Source organism: Myotis yumanensis, unplaced genomic scaffold, assembly GCF_028538775.1.
Source record: "Myotis yumanensis isolate MYYU_CA2020_CCGP unplaced genomic scaffold, mMyoYum1.0.hap1 SCAF_8, whole genome shotgun sequence".
Taxonomy (NCBI): domain Eukaryota; kingdom Metazoa; phylum Chordata; class Mammalia; order Chiroptera; family Vespertilionidae; genus Myotis; species Myotis yumanensis.
This window is the reverse complement of record NW_027223759.1, coordinates 3,623,498-3,642,433: the sequence shown is the minus strand read 5'-3', so window position 1 is coordinate 3,642,433 and position 18,936 is coordinate 3,623,498. Positions and strand designations below refer to the sequence as shown.

At 52.4% G+C, this 18,936-nt stretch overlaps 1 protein-coding gene across 4 annotated transcripts in view; it reads right to left on the bottom strand.

Moving 5' to 3' along the window:
- Positions 1-2,223: 2,223 nt before the first annotated feature.
- The window catches only part of MYO1B (myosin IB), a 137,345-nt gene continuing 120,632 nt past the window's right edge, over positions 2,224-18,936 (bottom strand). For 2 of the 4 annotated variants that reach the window (XM_070421720.1, XM_070421719.1), the window contains exons 22-31: positions 17,703-17,789; positions 17,356-17,442; positions 15,385-15,471; positions 13,515-13,589; positions 12,104-12,238; positions 11,187-11,293; positions 8,271-8,403; positions 7,766-7,918; positions 6,284-6,411; positions 2,224-3,546 (exon numbers count right to left, since the gene is read on the bottom strand). In XM_070421720.1, the coding sequence (XP_070277821.1) occupies positions 3,423-3,546; positions 6,284-6,411; positions 7,766-7,918; positions 8,271-8,403; positions 11,187-11,293; positions 12,104-12,238; positions 13,515-13,589; positions 15,385-15,471; positions 17,356-17,442; positions 17,703-17,789 (1,116 nt within the window). In that variant the 3' untranslated portion in view covers positions 2,224-3,422. The remainder of the gene's footprint in view (positions 3,547-6,283; positions 6,412-7,765; positions 7,919-8,270; positions 8,404-11,186; positions 11,294-12,103; positions 12,239-13,514; positions 13,590-15,384; positions 15,472-17,355; positions 17,443-17,702; positions 17,790-18,936) is intronic. The other 2 variants (XM_070421721.1, XM_070421722.1) reach the window with 2 other exon arrangements.

The following is an 18,936-nucleotide window of genomic DNA, read 5'->3' as shown; positions in this document are numbered from 1 at the left end:
CCTAAAAGAATTTTAAACCCCGCTCTCATGACCATAACTGTACTCAATTACGTGAACTTCAGAGTTCTCACCGCGTCTTCAAATGGCGGGATAAGAAAGCCATTGATTATCTTAGATTTTAGCCAAATCCTCAACATTGAGGATTGTGCCCGATGCTCAGAATTCTGGGCTCTGGTGCGTTGCCATTACAGACATAACCGCGACTCTGGGGGCATCGGCAAAGGTATTCAGACTTGAGCTGAAGGTCTTACGTCTGAATACTGGACCCAACTCATTATCCCAAGACTGTGCGATACAAGCCTGTGACCCGTCTGTTGGAGGGCACATGAGAGAGCTTTCTCGCCAACGCTCAGAAGACCTCTCCCACCAGGGCTCGTCCCAGGCCACCAGGATGAACTGCATGGCCGGAAACGCCTGAATACTTCAGGGATGCGTGGATGTGCCCGAAGAGTCCCATTTAAAACTACTTTATAGAGATATTTCTCAATCCGGGCAGAATACTTACCACAAAGTTTGAGGTTAAATGGTTTCTCTATTGGAAATAAACTTTGGAAAATACACCACTGTAACTGCTATTGCTGCTGATCATCGGAACGCACAATCGGCAAATAACGTACTGGGGACATTCAACAAGGAGGCCCCTGGAATATCGCTCGCTCCTCCCCCTCCAGGACTTAAGCCTCCACCAGGACACAGCCCCGTGATGACCGGCAGGGGCCTGGGTAGCTACACTACAGCGCATCCAGACAACAGACTATGCCACTGAAAACAGAATGAAGAGCGAAAAAGGCAAAGCAGTGCCTACAATACAGCTTTTGTCCACTAAGTAGAAGGAAGCTAAGAATCTGTGTTTTTATTTCCTCTGATAAACATGCATACAGTAATGCAAAAGCAACTAAACACAATGGTGACTTCTGGGAGCATGCTGGAACGGATGGGATGGAGAATATGTGTACTGTCTCTCTCTTTTTAAAAAAAAACATATTTTATTGATTTTTTACAGCGAGGAAGGGAGAGGGATAGAGAGTTAGAAACATCGATGAGAGAGAAACATCGACCAGCTGCCTCCTGCACACCCCCCACTGGGGATATGCCTGCAACCAAGGTACATGCCCTTGACCGGAATCAAACCCGGGACCCTTCGGTCCGCAGGCCGACGCTCTATCCACTGAGCCAAACTGGTCAGGGCAGTACTGTGCCTCTTTTTATACTTACTTGTAGTTTGAACAATGTGAATGCATTAAATATATTTTCTTAAAAGACTGATTTCTTTTTCTTTATTGATTTGAGAGAGACAGAGGAAGGGAAACAGAGAGAAACATCAGTGTGTTGTTCCACTTATTTCTGCATTCGCTGGTTGATTCTTGTCTGTGCCCGGACAGGGGATCCAACCACAACCTTGGTTTTCTAGATGATGCTCTAACCAAGTGAGCTACCCGGCCAGTGTGATGTATTAAATATTTTTTAAAATCATTTTTTAAAAAAATGTGGAATCTAATGCACAAAAGAAAATAACAAACAAAATGGAAGCAGACTCATAGAGATAGACTGACAGCTGTCAGAGGGGAGGGCGTTGGAGGGCTGGGTGAAGAAGGTGAAGAAATTAAGCAAAAAACCCAAAAAAACAAAACAAAAAACCCTCATAGCCACAGATAGCAGTGTGGTGATGACCAAAGGGAAGGGGGGTGGGGAAGTGGAGGAGGTGAAGTGGGGATACATGGTGATGGAAGGAGACTTGACTTTGGGTGCGAACACACAATACAGTGTACAGCTGATGTATCGTGGAATTGTGCCCCTGAAACCTGTATAATTTTATTAACCAATGCCACCCCAATCAATTCAATACAATTATAAAATAAAATAAAAAACACCTCCGGGCTTCACGTTTCTACGCACCTGTTTGAGGAATCATCAACCTGGAACTCTGGGTAGATGCTGGAGAAGACCGGAGGGAAGTAATTGCTTGCTGTGTCGGCACCAATGCTCACAGAGGCTTCGGGGACCGTCTTAAGGAAGCAATCGTTTTAAGCACAAAAATGAAAAGAAAACCAACCCCCCAGAAAATACTTCCAATGGATGTTTCTGGTTTATAAGACAAGTGAAATTCAGTTACACAGAGAACACAGAATGTGTGGGTGGCGAAGCCTTCCTGTGCGACACCGTATTGACCCGCAACATGGGAAAATAGCTCGAAACACAGAAACACAGCTGTGACCCAGGAAATGGCACCAGATTAGAACAGTTTTATTATTTAACATACCATCGCATGTACATTATCCTCCAAATAAGAAACAATTTGGTTCCAAAGTTTAAAAGGCAGCTTCCAAAACGAACCCTTGATGTAAGTTTGAAAAAAAGAAAAGAAGTCCTGCAAATGAACACAGTTTTGAGCCTTGATTAAAATACGCCCCCTGGACCAATCACCTCTCTCATACAAAATGTATTTTATAAATAAGACTTTCCAAAAAACAAGATCTTGGATGTTTATTGCACATCATATAGAGTGTTTGCCACCATCTGAAAGGCCCCCAGCCGTCCACTCTGTCATCAGCTGTTTAGAGTATTTGCTCAGATCTGTGGGGAAGAGCACCCTGCGTATCTAGGATCATACAGGATGTCTACCAGGAACGGAAAATAGAATCTTACCGAGCGGCTTCTGTCATTTTTTTCCTAAAATAAGAACGACTCTGTTTCCTAAGCAATTACAAGAGATCGGAACCAATGAAAAGTCCTGTTCAAGTGTCAGTTTTCTCTCTTCACAGGGAGAGGCGTGTAACCCCGTTGTACACTCCTCCTTCCCAGGACCAGCCCTTCTCGAAGGACATGTTGTCAGAATCACACCAGGGCTCCCGCGTCACGCTGTCCATCCGCAACTGTTCTGGTCTCCACAAAACCCCCTCCGCCCCAGCAGAGCCAGCACCAACCAGCCGGGATGCAAGGGCCTTAACAGCAAACGAACAAAAATCCCCACTAACGTTTCCTACCCTCGAGCGCAGTCTCGCAGAGGAGGCATTCAATAAATAGTTGGTGAGTGAGCGAGCTGTCTTGCAAGACTGTTTCCTATACTTGGATGTATTAATGATGTATGAGTAATACGTTGATTTAGGGTACACAGATCTAACACGACGACTAACCAAAGGACACGGAGGACACGGCGCGGACGCCGTCGCTGCTGTCGTCCTGTCCCGGGGTCACGCACAGAAGGTGCGCTCTCAGGGTTAAAGCTATTCCAATAATAAAAAGTGATCAGCCGGACTTTTTTATTTTGCCAAGGGGCTCTAACGGTATTGGCCTTTGACAATTCCCAAACAGACGACGAGCCCCAAACCAAACCAAACCAAATTGCACTGTTACAAAGAAACGAGTCCGTGAGAGCAGGGCCGGGGGCGAGGGGGTGGGGTGGAGGGGTGGGGGGCCACCCGCTAAGGAACCGCCACTTCCAGGAGCCGGTTGTTTTTCCGCTTGCACGTGGGGACGCTCCCGTTTTTCTGGTTGCCCTGAATGAACTTCACGCACACCTTGTCCTGTCGGAACTGCACCAGGAACCTGGGGAAGGACAAGGCAGATGAACGCTCACACGTGACCCCGGCGACCCCACGGCTCTAGCTTTCGAACGGATCCTAATCTGGACAAGCTCCCCCCCCCCCCCACCCACCCAGCACCGTGTCCATGGGTCCCATCAGCCGGCGTCACACTCGAGCAGCCCTGAGCGCATCCCTCCAAGGGGAGCAGCGTCAAGACATGGGTCCCAGGTCTCGAGCGGAAAGACCGACATGCTAGTTCCCATGCCTCTCCTTTCTGCACAGCAAACTGTAAGCTGGGGGAGGGGTCCTACTCAGCTATCAACAAACTGGGAAAACAAAATAAAGAATTTCAGGGAAAGAGAGGGTGTGGAGGGTCTAGAGACGAGGGTTTCTAAACTCTGGTTGTTCACAATTTACCCGCACAACTTCTGTCGCACCTACACATTCTGCCAACTGTTCTTTCTGGCCTAAATATATGTTTCAAATCGGGAATCCGTGTGGCCGGCTGTGGGTGTGTAAGGCCCCCTGTGACTCCAGCCTGTCGGTGCAGCCACCAACCACAGGACTCCCCCTCCCTGCACGAGGCGCTCCGCAGGGGAAACGGACCCGCTGCCACCACAGTGGGCTGAGCGGTCCCACCCACGGAGCCCAGCATCCCCGTCGCAGATGCCAACGAAAGGGAGCTTAGGGCTCTGACACAGCGGCCGCCACCCGGTGTCCGCGGACCGCTGGGGTCCTGAGGTCCGAAAGCCTGGCGACCGCTGCTCTAAGAGGTCCTGTCAGGTTAAAGCTGTAATGAACTGGAACCCAACCAGCCACTACCTTTTTTCCTGGTACAGTGGGGTCTTGACTTACGAGTTTAATTCGTTCCGTGACGGAGCTCGCAACTCAAATTACTCGTATGTCAAATCAATTGTGAACGAGTGAGACACGGGATGCTGGGCTGATGTTGTGGCGTTCACTGTGACGTTCGCTGCGCCAACTAGCGGTGGGGTATCTGAAGCTGGCTCGTCACCCGAATTTTAGCTCGCAACTCAAAGCAAAAAATCGGCCGAGAGACGGCTCGTATCTCGAAAAACTTGTTAGTTGGGACACTCGTAAGTCAAGGCCCCACTGTAGTTTATGAGAAAGGACCCAGTAACAAGAGCGTTGTTTAGTCCAACCTGCAACTTCCAAGGCGGAGGACAGATAACGGCCCATCTCCCACCCAGGCCAAGTGCCCTTCTCAGCGCAGAATGAGGATGGTGAGCTAAGGCCCTGTCAGTGCTAGCACAGCGAGGAGACTGTGTCTGACTTACACCGGGGAAGGAGTGGGTGTGAACTCACTACAGAAAGACTTTTAGAAAGAGCTGAAATAGAACAGGCTGGCAAGATCTTAACCAGAAAATAAAATCATTTCCTGAACAATCCGGTTATGCAAGTGATTATGATAAATGCGAAGAAAGTACATAAGCAAACAGTCAACAATCTACTGGGAAAAAAAATTAAGTATCACACATGGTGGCTCCAATCCATTCAAACGATCTCATATTGATAGACTTAATACCTGGGGGGGGGCGGGGGGGGGGGGGCGGGAAGGGGGTGCTCCAACCTGCATGCAAAAAATGTCTCCATAATAGGGCCCTAATGTAAAGGGAAATGCAAGTTTCAAGTGCGGGCAGTCTTAGCACCTCTACGCCCCTGTCCACACGGAACACTCTCTCTATCATACTAGCTATCAACACGTGAAAATAAAGGCATCTCAAACACAGCACACCCAACAGCCCACCACGCTATTCCCCTCCCCCAACCCCCCGAAACCCCTTTCCTCAGTGTCATCTGCTGCAGTGAAGGGTATCACCATATGGGTTCAGGCCCAAAACCTGACGCCCAATCTGTTAATCAGGCCTCGTTTCCCTTCAAACTACACTCGAAACCTATTGCTCACAGCTCCCCCTCGCACCCTAGCCTAAGCCTCACCCTCCTTGCCTGTCACCCTCAGCGTAGACAGCTCAGAGAAGCTCCCAGCTCGTTCCTCTGCCTCCACTCCTGTCTCCCTACAGTCACTCTCCACACCACAGGCAAAGCGAGCTTGGAAACCAACAAAGATCATGCTCCACCCTCGCTCCAAACCTACAGTGCGGTGGTTCTCAACCCTGGCTGCACATTAGAATCACCTGGGAATCCTCGGGAACGAGGCCCAGAAATCAGGATTTTAAAAAGATTCCCAGGTGATTCTAATGTGCAGCCAAGGTTGAGAACCACTGCTCTAGTGGCTTCCATCCTCCTCCGTGAAATCTCAGCTCCTCACCTCAGCTACCAGGCTCCGCAGGGCCAGCCCTGCCTCTCTCTCATTTCACTCGGTCACCAAGTCCACCCGTCTCAGGGCTTTTGCACCTGCTGCCTCCCCAGAAGGCTGCCCTAAAGGCATCTCCCTGGACCATTGCCTGGCTCACTCCCTGATTCCAGCCTCAACACAAGTGCCACTAACACGAGACCTGCTGACCTCCACAGCCAGCACCCTCTGACCCCTCACCTGCTTTCCCCTCTAAGTCATGTCACCGAGTTATTTTATTTGGGCATGTTTTCCTCTCCCACTAGGATGTCAGGTGCAGGAAGGCAGGAACTGGTCGCTCCCTGCCCACCCATCACCTGGAACCAATGACAGACACGCACTGGGTCCTCCCTCGTAGGGGCTGCATAAACGAGTGAGCTCGGGCCGCGTCCCCAAAACAAGGAAGCGGGAGCACGCAGGGACATGCAGTGCCGCATGCACGTACTCATCGGAAATCTCGATGTTGAGCTTCTGCCGAGTCTGGCTGAGAGTCGTCCGGTACAGCTTGGTGGCCATCTCGATCAGGTGGTCGCTGCTGAAGAGGAAGTCCCCTTTGCTGGCCGCCTCCGAGCCCTGAGGACGAAGCGGGCCAGACGGTGAGGAGGGCGGCGCAGGAGGCAGGAGCTCCGGGCGCATCCCTCAAAGTGAACGAATGACAGAGCAGCACTTCCTCCACACCGCTCTGAGCTCGTCTGTGGGGTCACCTAACCCTCGCTCCCCAAAGCTGTCCGACGGGCGGAGGCGCCGTCAGGGTCCCCGGGAGCCGGTTGGGAAGCAGGCCCCGGCCCCGCTGCAGACCCGGACACGGACCCGCGGCGGCTCCCGGCCCCCTGCTTCCACGTGCAGGTCCGAGCACTGCCCTCACCGGGAACGCACTCTCAAAGCGCTGCTTAAACACTCCCCGGTGATTCGGTTAAAGAAATCAGAGCAGCAACAACCCCAACAGACATCCTCAGGCCGTGGCTCTGCTCAGCTGCACGAGGGACCCACCGGGAAGCTTCTGAAAAGCCGGGTGCTGGCGCCCCTCCCAGACCCGACCTGGCTGGACGGGGCTCTGGCCAGGGCAGCAGCGTTGCTGTCACGTGTGGTCGGGGCTCAGAATCCTCGCGGTCTGATTATGCTGCCATCAGGCCCAGAGCCACAGCGGAGCAAACAGGCTGAACTAGGCCTATGGGATTGTCTCAAGGTCAGACTCCGCTAGCGAGGCGCACTACTAGCTACACGCGTGTCGCTAAACATGAGGACTGTTTGCTGGCACGTTCATTCGGTGACTGTTTGCTAGGTGGCAAGCCCTATGTGAAGCGCTTTACATTTAATCCTAGAACAACGCTATGAAGCAGGTGCCGCTATTCTCCCCACTGTACAGAGGAGAAGAATGGGGTAGGCACGTGACAGCTACACGGCCTGGCCAAGGTCACTGCGGACTCAGTGAGGCCGACTCCAGGGGCTCAAGCCAGGAAGGTCCTGGTTAAGCTAAGAGCACAGAACATAAAACATCTTCAGGTCCAAATGTCAGGCAGTCGACTGCAGTCACATTCTTTACTTAAAAAACCCCGAGATCAAGGACGAACAAGACATTTACGAGGTCGGCATGTGGGTGAAACAACAGGAGGAAGCATTGTTTGAAACCGCTCCATAGTCCCACCCATTTATGCTCAAAACAATGCCTAGCGCAGCAACAGCCACTCGGTGAGACTGTGGCTCAAGCGAACAAGCCACTGAGCGACTCATCTCCTTCAGTTACTGAGAAACCGAGCCTGAGATTCTACCCAGCAGGGAATGCAGCCATAACTTCCCACCAGTAAGGAGAGCATGTGATCTCCAAGCAGCAGGATCATTCGGGTTTGGATCCCGTTACCTCGGCGGCTGAGAGAGCGGACACAGGCGGAAGGAAGCCTGCCGGTCACGTCGGCGGTGGGCTCCTTACCTCCTTGAGGTGGATGGCGAAGAAGCCATCGTTCTGCGAGCTCATGGACACTTTGGTCACGTCCACCAGCGGGACCTCCGACTTGATCTGGCCAGACTTCTGATCGGCAAGGAGGAGGTTGTTGTTTGTTAAGAGGAAGATCCGGGAGGTGCTCTAAACGAAACAAAACAGAACAGGATGAAAACCCGGCGATGGGAAACACCCCCAACGGCCCGTGAGTGTAAAGCATTCGTTATCTGCGGAAATGCGTATTTCATCCCAACACCCCTCAGCAGGCACACCTATGCGAACCGAGAACACGGGAAGCACAGGCAAGACATTTCAATTCACAGGCGTTTCCTCAGCAGCCATTCATAAACTGCCTCTGAACCTTACAGGCTGGGAGACAGCGCCCCTCACAGTCACTCCGCCGAGAACGTGAAATGCAAACGTTAACATTCGGAAGATGACAGGGACGGTCCCAGCCGACAAACGCGTCCCCCGGGTCTGCGGGGTGAGCCTTTACCTTCCCGTTCGCACGGTTGATTTTGTTGACAACCTCCGCGATGATGATCTTTTCCTCAATGGCGTCTTTGAGTTTCTTGTACTTGGGGTTCTTGCTGATCTCCAGGTACGCCCCTTGGAATGGCTGGCCAACACTGAAAAGAAAGGAAAAACCAAATTCCTCACGTCGGACCCGGTGTCAGATGGAGGGACTGCCGGACACAGACAACCGTCAGCTGATTCCAAAGAGTGTCTGCCGGCTCCATAAAAAGGAAATTTATGTTTTATACGTCGTATTTGCATCTGTCCTAAATATACGTTGGAAATAGAGCCTTAAACCTATTTCAAATACACACACACACACACACACATATATATGTATTTAAGTATGTTTTTATTGAATTTTTTTTTAGAGAGAGAGAGGAAAGGAAAGGGAGAGATAGAAACATCGATGAGAGAGAAACATCACTGCACACCCCCCACTGGAGATCGAGCCCACAACCTGAGCATATACCCGGACCAGGAATTGAACCAGTGGCCTCCTGGTTCACGGATCAATGCCCAACCACTGAGCAACACTGGCCGGGCTCAAATACTTTTGATGTGATCCTGGCATTTGGGAGGCAGGACTTTGATAAAAATCTTATCCCATGGAACAATCAAGATAAAAATCACTCACATGAATGACACCCAAGACCCAAGTGCAGGGCTCACCTGAAGGAAAGGCAGTTCCTCTGATCTGTGACCATCAAGGTAACAGCTGCCACAAAGGGCTTATTCATCCCTTTAAACAACGTGCAGCAACGGAACAAAGAGCACAAACCATCGCATCACCTGATCCAAAGAAAAAGCCCATTTTCTTGCAGAGTAAGAAAACCAATAACCTTCGGGGGGAGAACAGGTCCAGAGCGATAGGTCTTAGAAGAAAACTATAGAAATTCTGGCTCCAAGAGGCAACACATGAAAGAAAAATCAGGCCTCCTCCTACGATGTCCCCCTAAATGGACAGAAGTGGCCACGTAAACATTTAGAACCGGAGAAGTTTTCTTTCAAACAAAGTGCTTCCCACAAGAGGCGTGACCGTGCACATACGTTAAGACACGATTTCCCTCGAGCCCTGCTGGGGGACACGCTCAGGGCAGCTTCTTCAAGGACGCACAAGCACACCAACAAAAACAAAACAGAAAAACCCTAACGCTTCATTCTGAGCCGGAAAGTTCTGGCAATTTGCAAATACAACTTTAAACGCTTGTGTTGTGGGTGGAGGATGGGGAAGAAAAATCCGTGTAGGTGGTCAGTTTCACAGCTCCCAGGAGAGGAGAGGCCGACACCCATGGGCCGAGCTTCACACAGTGGAGCGGGGGAGGGTACACCCGGAGGGACAAGGCCGACACCATGGGCTGCCCTTCGCAGCGGAGGGAGGGCCAATCATCCCACCCCGACTGCCGTGGGCGATGCCCCCCTCCCCCAATTTGGCTTGACGTTGTTAACATTTTTGTTGTTGTTCACATTCAAATGTGTTTTTAATAATAAAAAGTGCTAAGTAGCCTTTGAACTGGTTTCTCCAAAAATGCATTTTTCTCCCTCCAGTTAAGAGTCATCCACAGGGAATGTTAATTAAGAAGGTTACTCTACATGTTAAAAATATAAAGGAAAACGTTAAATAAAAACTAGCTGCTGGAGAAAGCACAGAGACGGTGCTCCCGCCTGCGTATGCTGCACACGGCAGGCCTCCTGGCCGGTGTGGGATCGAGACGCCATGTTTGACTTGGAAGAGTACATGCCACCTCAAGCCGCCAGGCCAGCCCACAAGGAAGCTGTGTCCCTTCAAACACTGAAACCAAATGGGTCTGCCGGCTTCTGTTCTTTTAATCCTCTAAGAGGGAGAGCTTTCCAATGTGCGTGAAGACACAGAGAATACAGATGTACCATATGGAAGACGTGTGAATATATTTAGCGTGTAATGCATTTTCATCTCTAGGCCGTTCTTTGGGGGAAACGAAACGTTGTTATAGATTTGGCCTGAAACGGTACAACCTATCTTTCCATAAATACCAGATGAAAAGGAGATAGGAATTCTGGGGGGAAATGATGAACTTGGGGGCGGGGGGCGTGTAAGGATATCTGACGAGCGTCTTTATCAGGGAGAGGAATTCACGTGGCGAACTTGCCCTGGGAATGCCTTCCTTTATTGAGTAGTTCGTGTCTACAGCAAGGGAGCCGAGCTCGCTGCACGGGCCTCGGAAGTCATGCCCGGCGGGTTAGCCGCCCGTGGGCCACCACAGGCCAGCACAAGCAGAACTCAGAAAGTGCACACTGGCTCGCTCTTCTCATGGCTCTTAAAAATGAATTCTGACCCAGCTCACTAAATAAAGTAGGAAGACTGGAATGGCGATGACAGTAAATGGCCAACAGAAACTGGGCTAGACTCTGAAAACTACGGGAAAGTAACAGGGCTTTACAATGCCAATTTATCTTGGTAGCCTATACGGTTTTCATTTCAAAAAGTGACTTCTAATTATTATTATTTTTTAAATATGTTTTTATTAGTTTCAGAGAGGAAGGGCGGAGAGAAACATCGATTGTCTGCCTCCTGCATGCCCCCTATTGGGGATTGAGCCCGCATCTAGGGCATGTGCCCTGAGCTGGAGTCAAACCATGACCTCCTGGTTCATAGGTCGATGCTCAACCACTGAGCCACGGCAGCCGGATGTGACTTCTAATTATTCAGTGAAGTGCTCGAGCTAATGCCAATGGAATAGAGGCAAGAAACGGCCATTGCTCCGCAGTGTGTGTTATTTATACCCAGCTGCTCATAAAATAACGCGTAAAATTAAAAATCTCTCATGCATCTCTGAAATCTCTACTAGAAAGGACCTGCAAATACTTGAGAAGTTTTTAAAATGCTGACTGCCACGCGTTAGCACAGCCACCTTACCTCGACGGGTACAAAGCCTTCTTGTCTTTGAAGAGCTCACTGGCTTCTAGCTTCTCCTCGTAGATGAGCTTCCGCTGGTCTGTGAACTGGTCCCTGTACTTTTTACACTGCGAGGCATGAAAAAGAGGAAAAGCAAGACATCACTTACACAAACAGGCCACCACTCACTCTTACATGGCATAAGTCGATGTAACAGCGGCGAGAATAGACGTGGATGAACTACGCGTGTACAAGCCTCACGGCGTTGTTCCTTTGTCGGGTTTACTGCTCACAGTGCCGGCTTGGGACACTCCTCCCAAACACAGAAGCGTCCTGCAGGCCGGCCTCGCTGCTCACATCTGCTCACTACGATGGCGGTCCCTGCCACCCCAGTCCCCAGGCCGCCACCCTCTTAGAGACTCCCAGTAAGAAAACCACCGTGTAAACCCGTAGTTTACAGGATTCACCCGCATCGTGCGAAGATGTTCACATGTTATTATTTCTTTCTCCTCTAGTATCATTCCTTCAGAGAGGATGAAAACAAAAATCTGAACCGTTTTAAAGAAAGTGGAATCTGAACGGAAAGACCACACAGCCACGCACAGCCACACATACCCCTTCCCTGGACAGGAGGAGACCAAGGGGCACACCTGCTGCTCCAGGACTTCTCACAGAAGCCACGCGCGATCGGAAAGACCACACAGCCACGCACAGCCACACATACCCCTTCCCTGGACAGGAGGAGACCAAGGGGCACACCTGCTGCTCCAGGACTTCTCACAGAAGCCACGCGCGATCCCCGGCGCAAAAATACCCCCGTCCTCAAACAGTGCCCTCCCGGCCAGAGGCAAAGGCGGCAGACATTCACTTCCACAGGACTCTTCGCAAACACACAGAATACGCGGTGAGAAGCCTCCCAAAAAGAAGAAGCTTCTTACCCTCCACAGGTGGAAGATCCTCTTCAGCTCCTTGTGCGTGGAATCCAAGAACAGGTAGGGCCTGGACGGCCAGTTCTTGTCTATTGGCGACAAGGAGGGCATCTTGCTTTTCATTTCCAGGAAGTATTTTTGCACCTGCGTTGGGTTTGACAGGAAATGCCAGAGGAGTGAAATATCAGAAAAGTCCTTGTTTTTCATAAATCAGAATGAAACAGAGCAGCCTCCGCTGGGACTGGGCCAGTCTCAGGCCCGAAAATAAGAATCTAACGTCAAGTCTCCACTCCAGTCTCCGTATTGGCTGCAGAAATCTGGGCTCCACCCAACGGTTCGGACGAAAGAAGAAAACGGACACTCGTCCCAATAAGAACAGCAACACTGACTCCAGCGAACACCAGAGAGCTGTGCTAGTCACGTGGCTCTCTCTACTTAAACTGTAAGCAATTCAAATAAAACAAAGTAAACGAGCCAGCTCATCAGTCACAGGTGACACTTCAGGTGCTCCAGAGCCCCGTGTGGCCATGCGGCCGGTGGCTGTCCCCTGGCACCGCAGACATAGCCATCCGCATCCTTCCACAGGCCCAGTGGACGGCGCTGCCCGCCAGTCCTCCAGGGGGCCGGCCGGAGCGCGTCAGGCCATTGTTCCAAGTTAACCCTCCAGCACTCGTGAGCCCGGCGCTGTGATCCCCCCGAGAACGAGCCGAGGCCCCGGAGTGAGGAGTCGCTCACCTCGCACCCGTGAGAGGCGGCGCCAGCGGCCCGGAGCTCGCCCTGCTCACTGCGCTCACCTCCAACGGCACAGGGACTCCGGGCCCATCTGGTCAGCTGGGCCCTACCACAGCCTTCTCTCCTGCACCCCGCTCCCCACTGCTCGCTGGGCAGCCTGGCCCCGAGGCAGCTCAGGGCAGGACCTTAGTATCCCCCAAATTCTCTGGAGGTAATGGAGTTTAGAGGCCACGAGGCTGGAGCTCCCAGGGCGGGACCGGTGCCCTGATCAGAGGAGACGGGAGGGTTATGGCAGCGGCTTCCCTCTCCTCCCCGCTGCCACGGCCGCCCGCCTCCAGGTCTGCGAGAAGCAGATGCTCATCATTGCAGCCGCCCGGTCTGCAGTGCTGTGGTTAGAGCGGCCTGAACTAAGACACCCGACTTTCTCGAGCTCATGTTCCCCCACAGTAGGTTCTCCCCGTCAAATAAAAAAGTTTTATTTAAAAAATGACATCCTACTAACTACATGTGGGCCCCGGATAGCTCTTCCTGGGACAGTTCTGCTGGACGCGAGGGGAGAGGGTGAGAGCCATCCCGCTCAGCGTGACAGCGAGGGTGAAGCGTGGCCAGGGAGTCGCCTACGACAGTCGGTGCCGTTAACGAGCTGGCCCACGAACGCCAAGGAGCCCCAGGCAGAACGCAGACTTACAATTCTCTGAATCGTGAACTCGTAGATTTTCTTCCCGGCGTTGGCTCTGAAGAACTTCCTGTACTCCCGGCGCACCTGAGGGAGAAGCAGATGCGGGGTCAGCAGGGGCCCAGCCGCCACGGAGGCCCTGCACGTCCACTAAACACGACAGCGGGTGCCTCTCGGATGGAGCGAGACAGCTGGCGCACACCAGGCCTGAGCATTAGGCCAGAGGAAGAGAAATGCAGACATGCCCGGTGGCAGGGCCCGACGTTTCGCTATTTTAAACACTTCTAACTAGTTTTTCAGAAACCTGATGATTTGATGGGAAACATTTTACAGGCGTAGCGGCCAATGCGTCACAGATCAAAGCACGCTTCGGGAAAAGATGACAGAAGGCGATCTTCATTTCGAATTGTTCTTCCAAGGGGAAAAAAGGCCTAAAGATCTACACTGCCGTTCCCAAAAGCCTTGCCTAGGAAGACGGAAATGGAAGGGAACGGAGAATAATAGAATTAGATTTGAACTGGCACTGTCTTCCCTCTCGCTGCATCGATTTTTCTCTCACCCCCACTCCTACTGACCTCCCTACAGAACATGCCGTGCCCTTAAGACATCGCCTGACGGCCTCTTTCCTCCCTGCTGCCCTGCTGTGTTTTCGCTGTATGCTAACGGCTAACAAAAGGCCTGCGCCAGGTGTTTGCTGAATGCATGAACAACACAGTTAAATTTTGAAACCGAGGGGAAAATACTTAAAATATTTATTATCATTTAGTTATAAATGTCTAGAGGTTTTCTCAAGGTTTTCCGGAGCTCAGTCTCCTTTGCCTACGTGCATCCTCACCTGAAGTAGGAAGCACCACTTTGGAATATATTAGACTCTACCTTCTGGCCTTTTAAATACAGTTCCTCATGCTGTGACCCAACCATACAATTATTTTCGTTGCTACTTCATAACTGTCATGTTCCTACTGTTATGAATCGTCATGTAAATATCTGATATGCAGGATGGTCTTAGGCGACCCCTGTGAAAGGGTCGTTCGACCGCCAAAGGGGTCGCGACCCACAGGTTGAGAACCGCTGCATTAGAGGCCTCGTTGGCACGTAAAGTCCTCTTATTTGTCAAAATCTGTACTGTCAGCGGAATCCCTTGGTTCCTATGCTGAGCAACCAGAGTGCCGGTCACTTCGAGAAGGCTCCGCCCAGCAGCCATCAGAGCAGGGGAGGTGGGGGAAGGGCACTGGAGACCAACCCCACCCCCGGCTGGGCAGGCACTGCAGACCTGGGCCAGCTCTGAGCTCAGCTGCTGAAATCCTGTCTCATGCATTAAAAAAACACATCATCCCCCTATGGATGACATAAAACAGAACTTCATAACAAAGAGTCTTAAATAAGATAGGCTGCATAGGCATTACTTTAAAGCTAGCACTTAAAGCAGCACACCACAGCCCTCGCCGGTCTAGCTCCGTGGTTGGAGCATCGGCCACTGGACCCAAGGATCGTGGGTTCGACTCCCAGTCAAGGGCACGTACCTCGTACCTCAGTTGCAGGGTCCCAGCCCCGGTCGGAGCGCGTGCGGGAGGCAACCCATCGATGTGTCTCTCTCACATTGATTTTTCTTTCTCTCTCTCTCTCTCTTCCTCCTCCCTCCCACTCTCTCTAGAAATCAATGGAAAAAATATCCTTGGGTGAGGATTAAAAATAATAATAAAAAGAAATAAAAATACGTATCACAATAAGATCAGAAAATATTAGTGTACAGCTTCGTTTCCAAAAAGAAACACAATTAGGCAAGATGGCCACCCGTGAGCAAGCGCACCCGCCTTTCTCGGGGTTAGTGAGTGCGAGGCCCCCGAGCCCGCCCTGGACAGAGAGGAGGGGGAGGAAGTACCTTCAGTCCAAGCCAGTAAGCCCAAATGACAGCGACCGCATGCTTGCGCCTAGCCTCCTCCTTCAAGCGTTTCAACTCCCTCCGAGCCTGGAACGTTTTAGACGGTAAATAAGAGAGACAGCCCGAGGCAGACAGCACATGACCAGGAGGAGACACCACCACACAGAGGGCCGCGTAGGAGCGAGGAGTCAGGTGGCAGAGGGGCCCTGCACGGTCATGTCGGCGTCAGGCTGGTGCGCCCCGGTATTTTCGGGGTGTGGAGCCTGTCCCAGGGGAGGGCAGTCTGCGTGGCCCCTCACTTCCATCCTTTGCCTTTCCCCCCGTTCTCCCTCCCTCCTCACAGCCTTGAGCTCTGAGCGGCTCCTAAGAGCTCTAGTAGCCTTGCCTTTGCTGCCGGCACAGGGGCTGAGGGGGAGCCCCACGTTCACGCGTTCAGACGTGTAAAAAGGCAACCATTTAAAACGGAAGGAATAAAGGTTGTTTCTCCCCAAGTCCAACCAGAAACACGAAACTCAGAATTCCTTCAGGTTAGAAAACTGCAAGTAGCGTATTTTCAAGATGTAATCTTAGCAAAGGCCCCAAACGGGGAAATGTGCTGAGATAAAAAGTGGAACCACCTGTAGGTTTAAAAAGCCACCTTAGGGCAGCGTTCGTCGGGGGCGTGTGGTTTTAAAGGGCAGGATAGCCAGGCGCTGGCTTCACACTGCACGGCGGGGCAGGCTGGGACACGCGCTCACGGTCTCCGTGCCCCTCTGCCGCTGCCAGGACTCCGTCCCCCTGTTCGCTAAAGGGACTCGGCTGGCCCCAGCCGGTGTGGCTCAGTGGTTGAGCATGGGCCTGCGGACTGAAGGGTCCCGGGTTCGATTCCAGTCAGGGCACATGCCCAGGTTGCAGGCTCGGTCCCCAGCAGGGAGGCGTGCAGGAGGCAACCAATCACTGATTCTCTCTCTTCATTGATGTTTCTCTCTCTCTCCCCTCCCTCTCCTTTCCTCTCTGAAATCAATGAAAAAATATTTTTTTAAAAAAGATAAAGGGACTAGTGTGTTCTTCACCGATTGCCAAGGGAAAACACACAGGAACAGCTTTGGTGGGGTTGTGGCAAAGTGAGACCGTTCTGGGCAAACGTCCTCTCCTCTCGCTTTTCTCCCACGATGGGCCTACGACGCTGAGGAGGTGACTTACAGACCCAGGACTATGCTGCTGTGTGGTTCACATTTTTAGCAGGGACAACCTCTGATTTCCTGAGTAACAAAATCATCTAAAGCCTCGGCCCCCTGGGGCACGTGAAATGTTCACAGCGCCCAGGACGCTGCCTGGGGATCAGCCAGGGCCTCCAGAGGCCTTTGTTTCGGAAAACGAACGGCTGATGCGGAAATTCCTGGGATTCTTCCGTGGCCATCCCGGCTGGCCGTGTGTGGACGTGGCTTCCCGTTAAATCACAGCTGGCAATTCTTTGCACATGGAATATTTGGCTTAGAATCACCAATGGCTGCCTTGCCACAGGGAGCCGAAAACATCGTTTCATTCGCAGAGGACTATGTTCTAAGGCATGCGTTAAAGGGGTTTCTGCCGTCCACACGTGGTAGCAGCAGACCCATGGAGGCCCCAATCCGAACGTTCTCCACATGCCCCTCGCCCCCCCGGGGGTTCCCTCCAGAGAGCGGCCGGGATGTGGCAGGGCAGGGGGGGAGGGGGGAAGGAAAAACTAACATGCAAGCTATTTGAGAGTTTTAATGAAACAGCAACTACCCTAGCACCTCATTAGTAAGCATGGTCTTGTCTGCCTATCTATGCATGCGGCAGCTGCCCCGGCACTAATGCCGCCTATGGCTCCGGGCCCATTCACGCCAGCCGTGAGGACGTGCACCGCGTGCGTGCGCCGTGCCAACTGCAGTCACTCATCCCGACAGGCGAGCGCTACGGGCTGATGACTGCCCATCCCGGGGCGGGGACGGGAATGCGCGTCAGTACCTTCGATCCAAGCCAGAAAGCCCAAATCACTGCAATAGCGTGTTTATTCCTAGCCTCCTCCTTCAGCCGGCTCAGCTCCCTCCGCGCCTGGAAGCGTGTGAGAAGGAGTGACAGAGAGCGTGAGGCGGGAAAGGTGACTGCGACAGAGGAGGACAGACCGACACCGGTCACCGCCACCCGGGAAACACGAGCGCGCGTGCCACCACCCGCACCGAACGAGCGTCAGAGAGCGCGAGAGGCAGTGCGTGCTCAGGAGCTTAGCCGGACGGTCCTGTCCCGGGAGAGGGCCCCTCGCTCTGACGCCCCGAGCCCCGAGCCCCGCCAGCCGGGCGGGCGGGCCGGCCCACCTGCGTCCCGTGCCAGTACGCCGCGATGGTGGTGGCGGCCTCCTCACAGCGCTTCTGGTGCTTCAGCTCCCGCAGGATTTTTCGGGCCTAAGGGGTAGAATCAGCCAGAGGAACACAATGTTAGCCAACAACGGAAGCCACAGGGACTTGAGAGATACCCGGAGAGACGGTCATAATACCCTTCTCAGGTGAGGGGCCAACGGCTCAAAGAAAAGGGAAAGGTCACCCGGCGGTGGCTCAGTGGTTGAGCGTCGACCTGTGAACCTAGAGGTCACGGCTCAATTCCCTGACAGGGCACATGCCCGGGTTGTGGGTTTGATCCCCAGTAGAGGGTGTGCAGGAGGCAGCCGATCAAGGATTCTCATTATTGATGCTTCTCTTTCCCTCTCCCTTCCTGTCTGAAATCAATGATACATCTAATATGCATGTGTGTGTATATTATTATAATATATTATTATAATATTAATATATTATACACACACACACACACACACACACACACACACTAGAGGCCCAGTGCACAGATTTGTGCACGGGGGGCGGGGAGGGGAGCCCTCAGCCTGGCCTGCGCCCTCTGGCAATCCGGGACCCCTCGGGGGATGTCCAACTGCCAGTTTAGGCCTGATCCCCCTAAACCGGCAGTCGGACATCCCCCGAGGGATGTAGCAGCGTGCCAAGTGGCAGGTGGCCAGGGAGGAGCCCGAGCTCGTGCTCATCCTGGCCTGCTGCGCCTGCCGCTCAGTAGCGCTGCCACGGAGTCAGGAGAGGCTCCCGCCACCACAGCTGCACTCACCAGCTCCTGCATTGAGCATCTGCCCCCTGGTGGTCAGTGCATGTCATAGCAACTGGTCGTTCTGGTTGTTCAGCCGTAAAGGCCGCTTGGGCTTTTATATATACCGATATATAAAATATGTAATACACACATACACACACACACACACAGGAATGTTGCTAATTAGTCCGAAACGGACGATGAGAAGTCGTAAGTGAAAACACATCCAGCCCGACAGTGCAGCGCCCACTGAAATTGGGACAGCCGCCTCCCACGCCCCGTATGGGACAGGGAAAACCTGGCCACAGCAAGACAAGCTGGTGCACATCAGCTAAAAGGAGCAGGCCTCACAATGAGGTTGCAGGGTCTCCAATCATCCACCCAATCCATTCAATCGCTTTCAGTATTGTCGTCGGAGGATAGAACTGTAGCTATAGTCTTAATTCAAGAAATGTTTAAAGA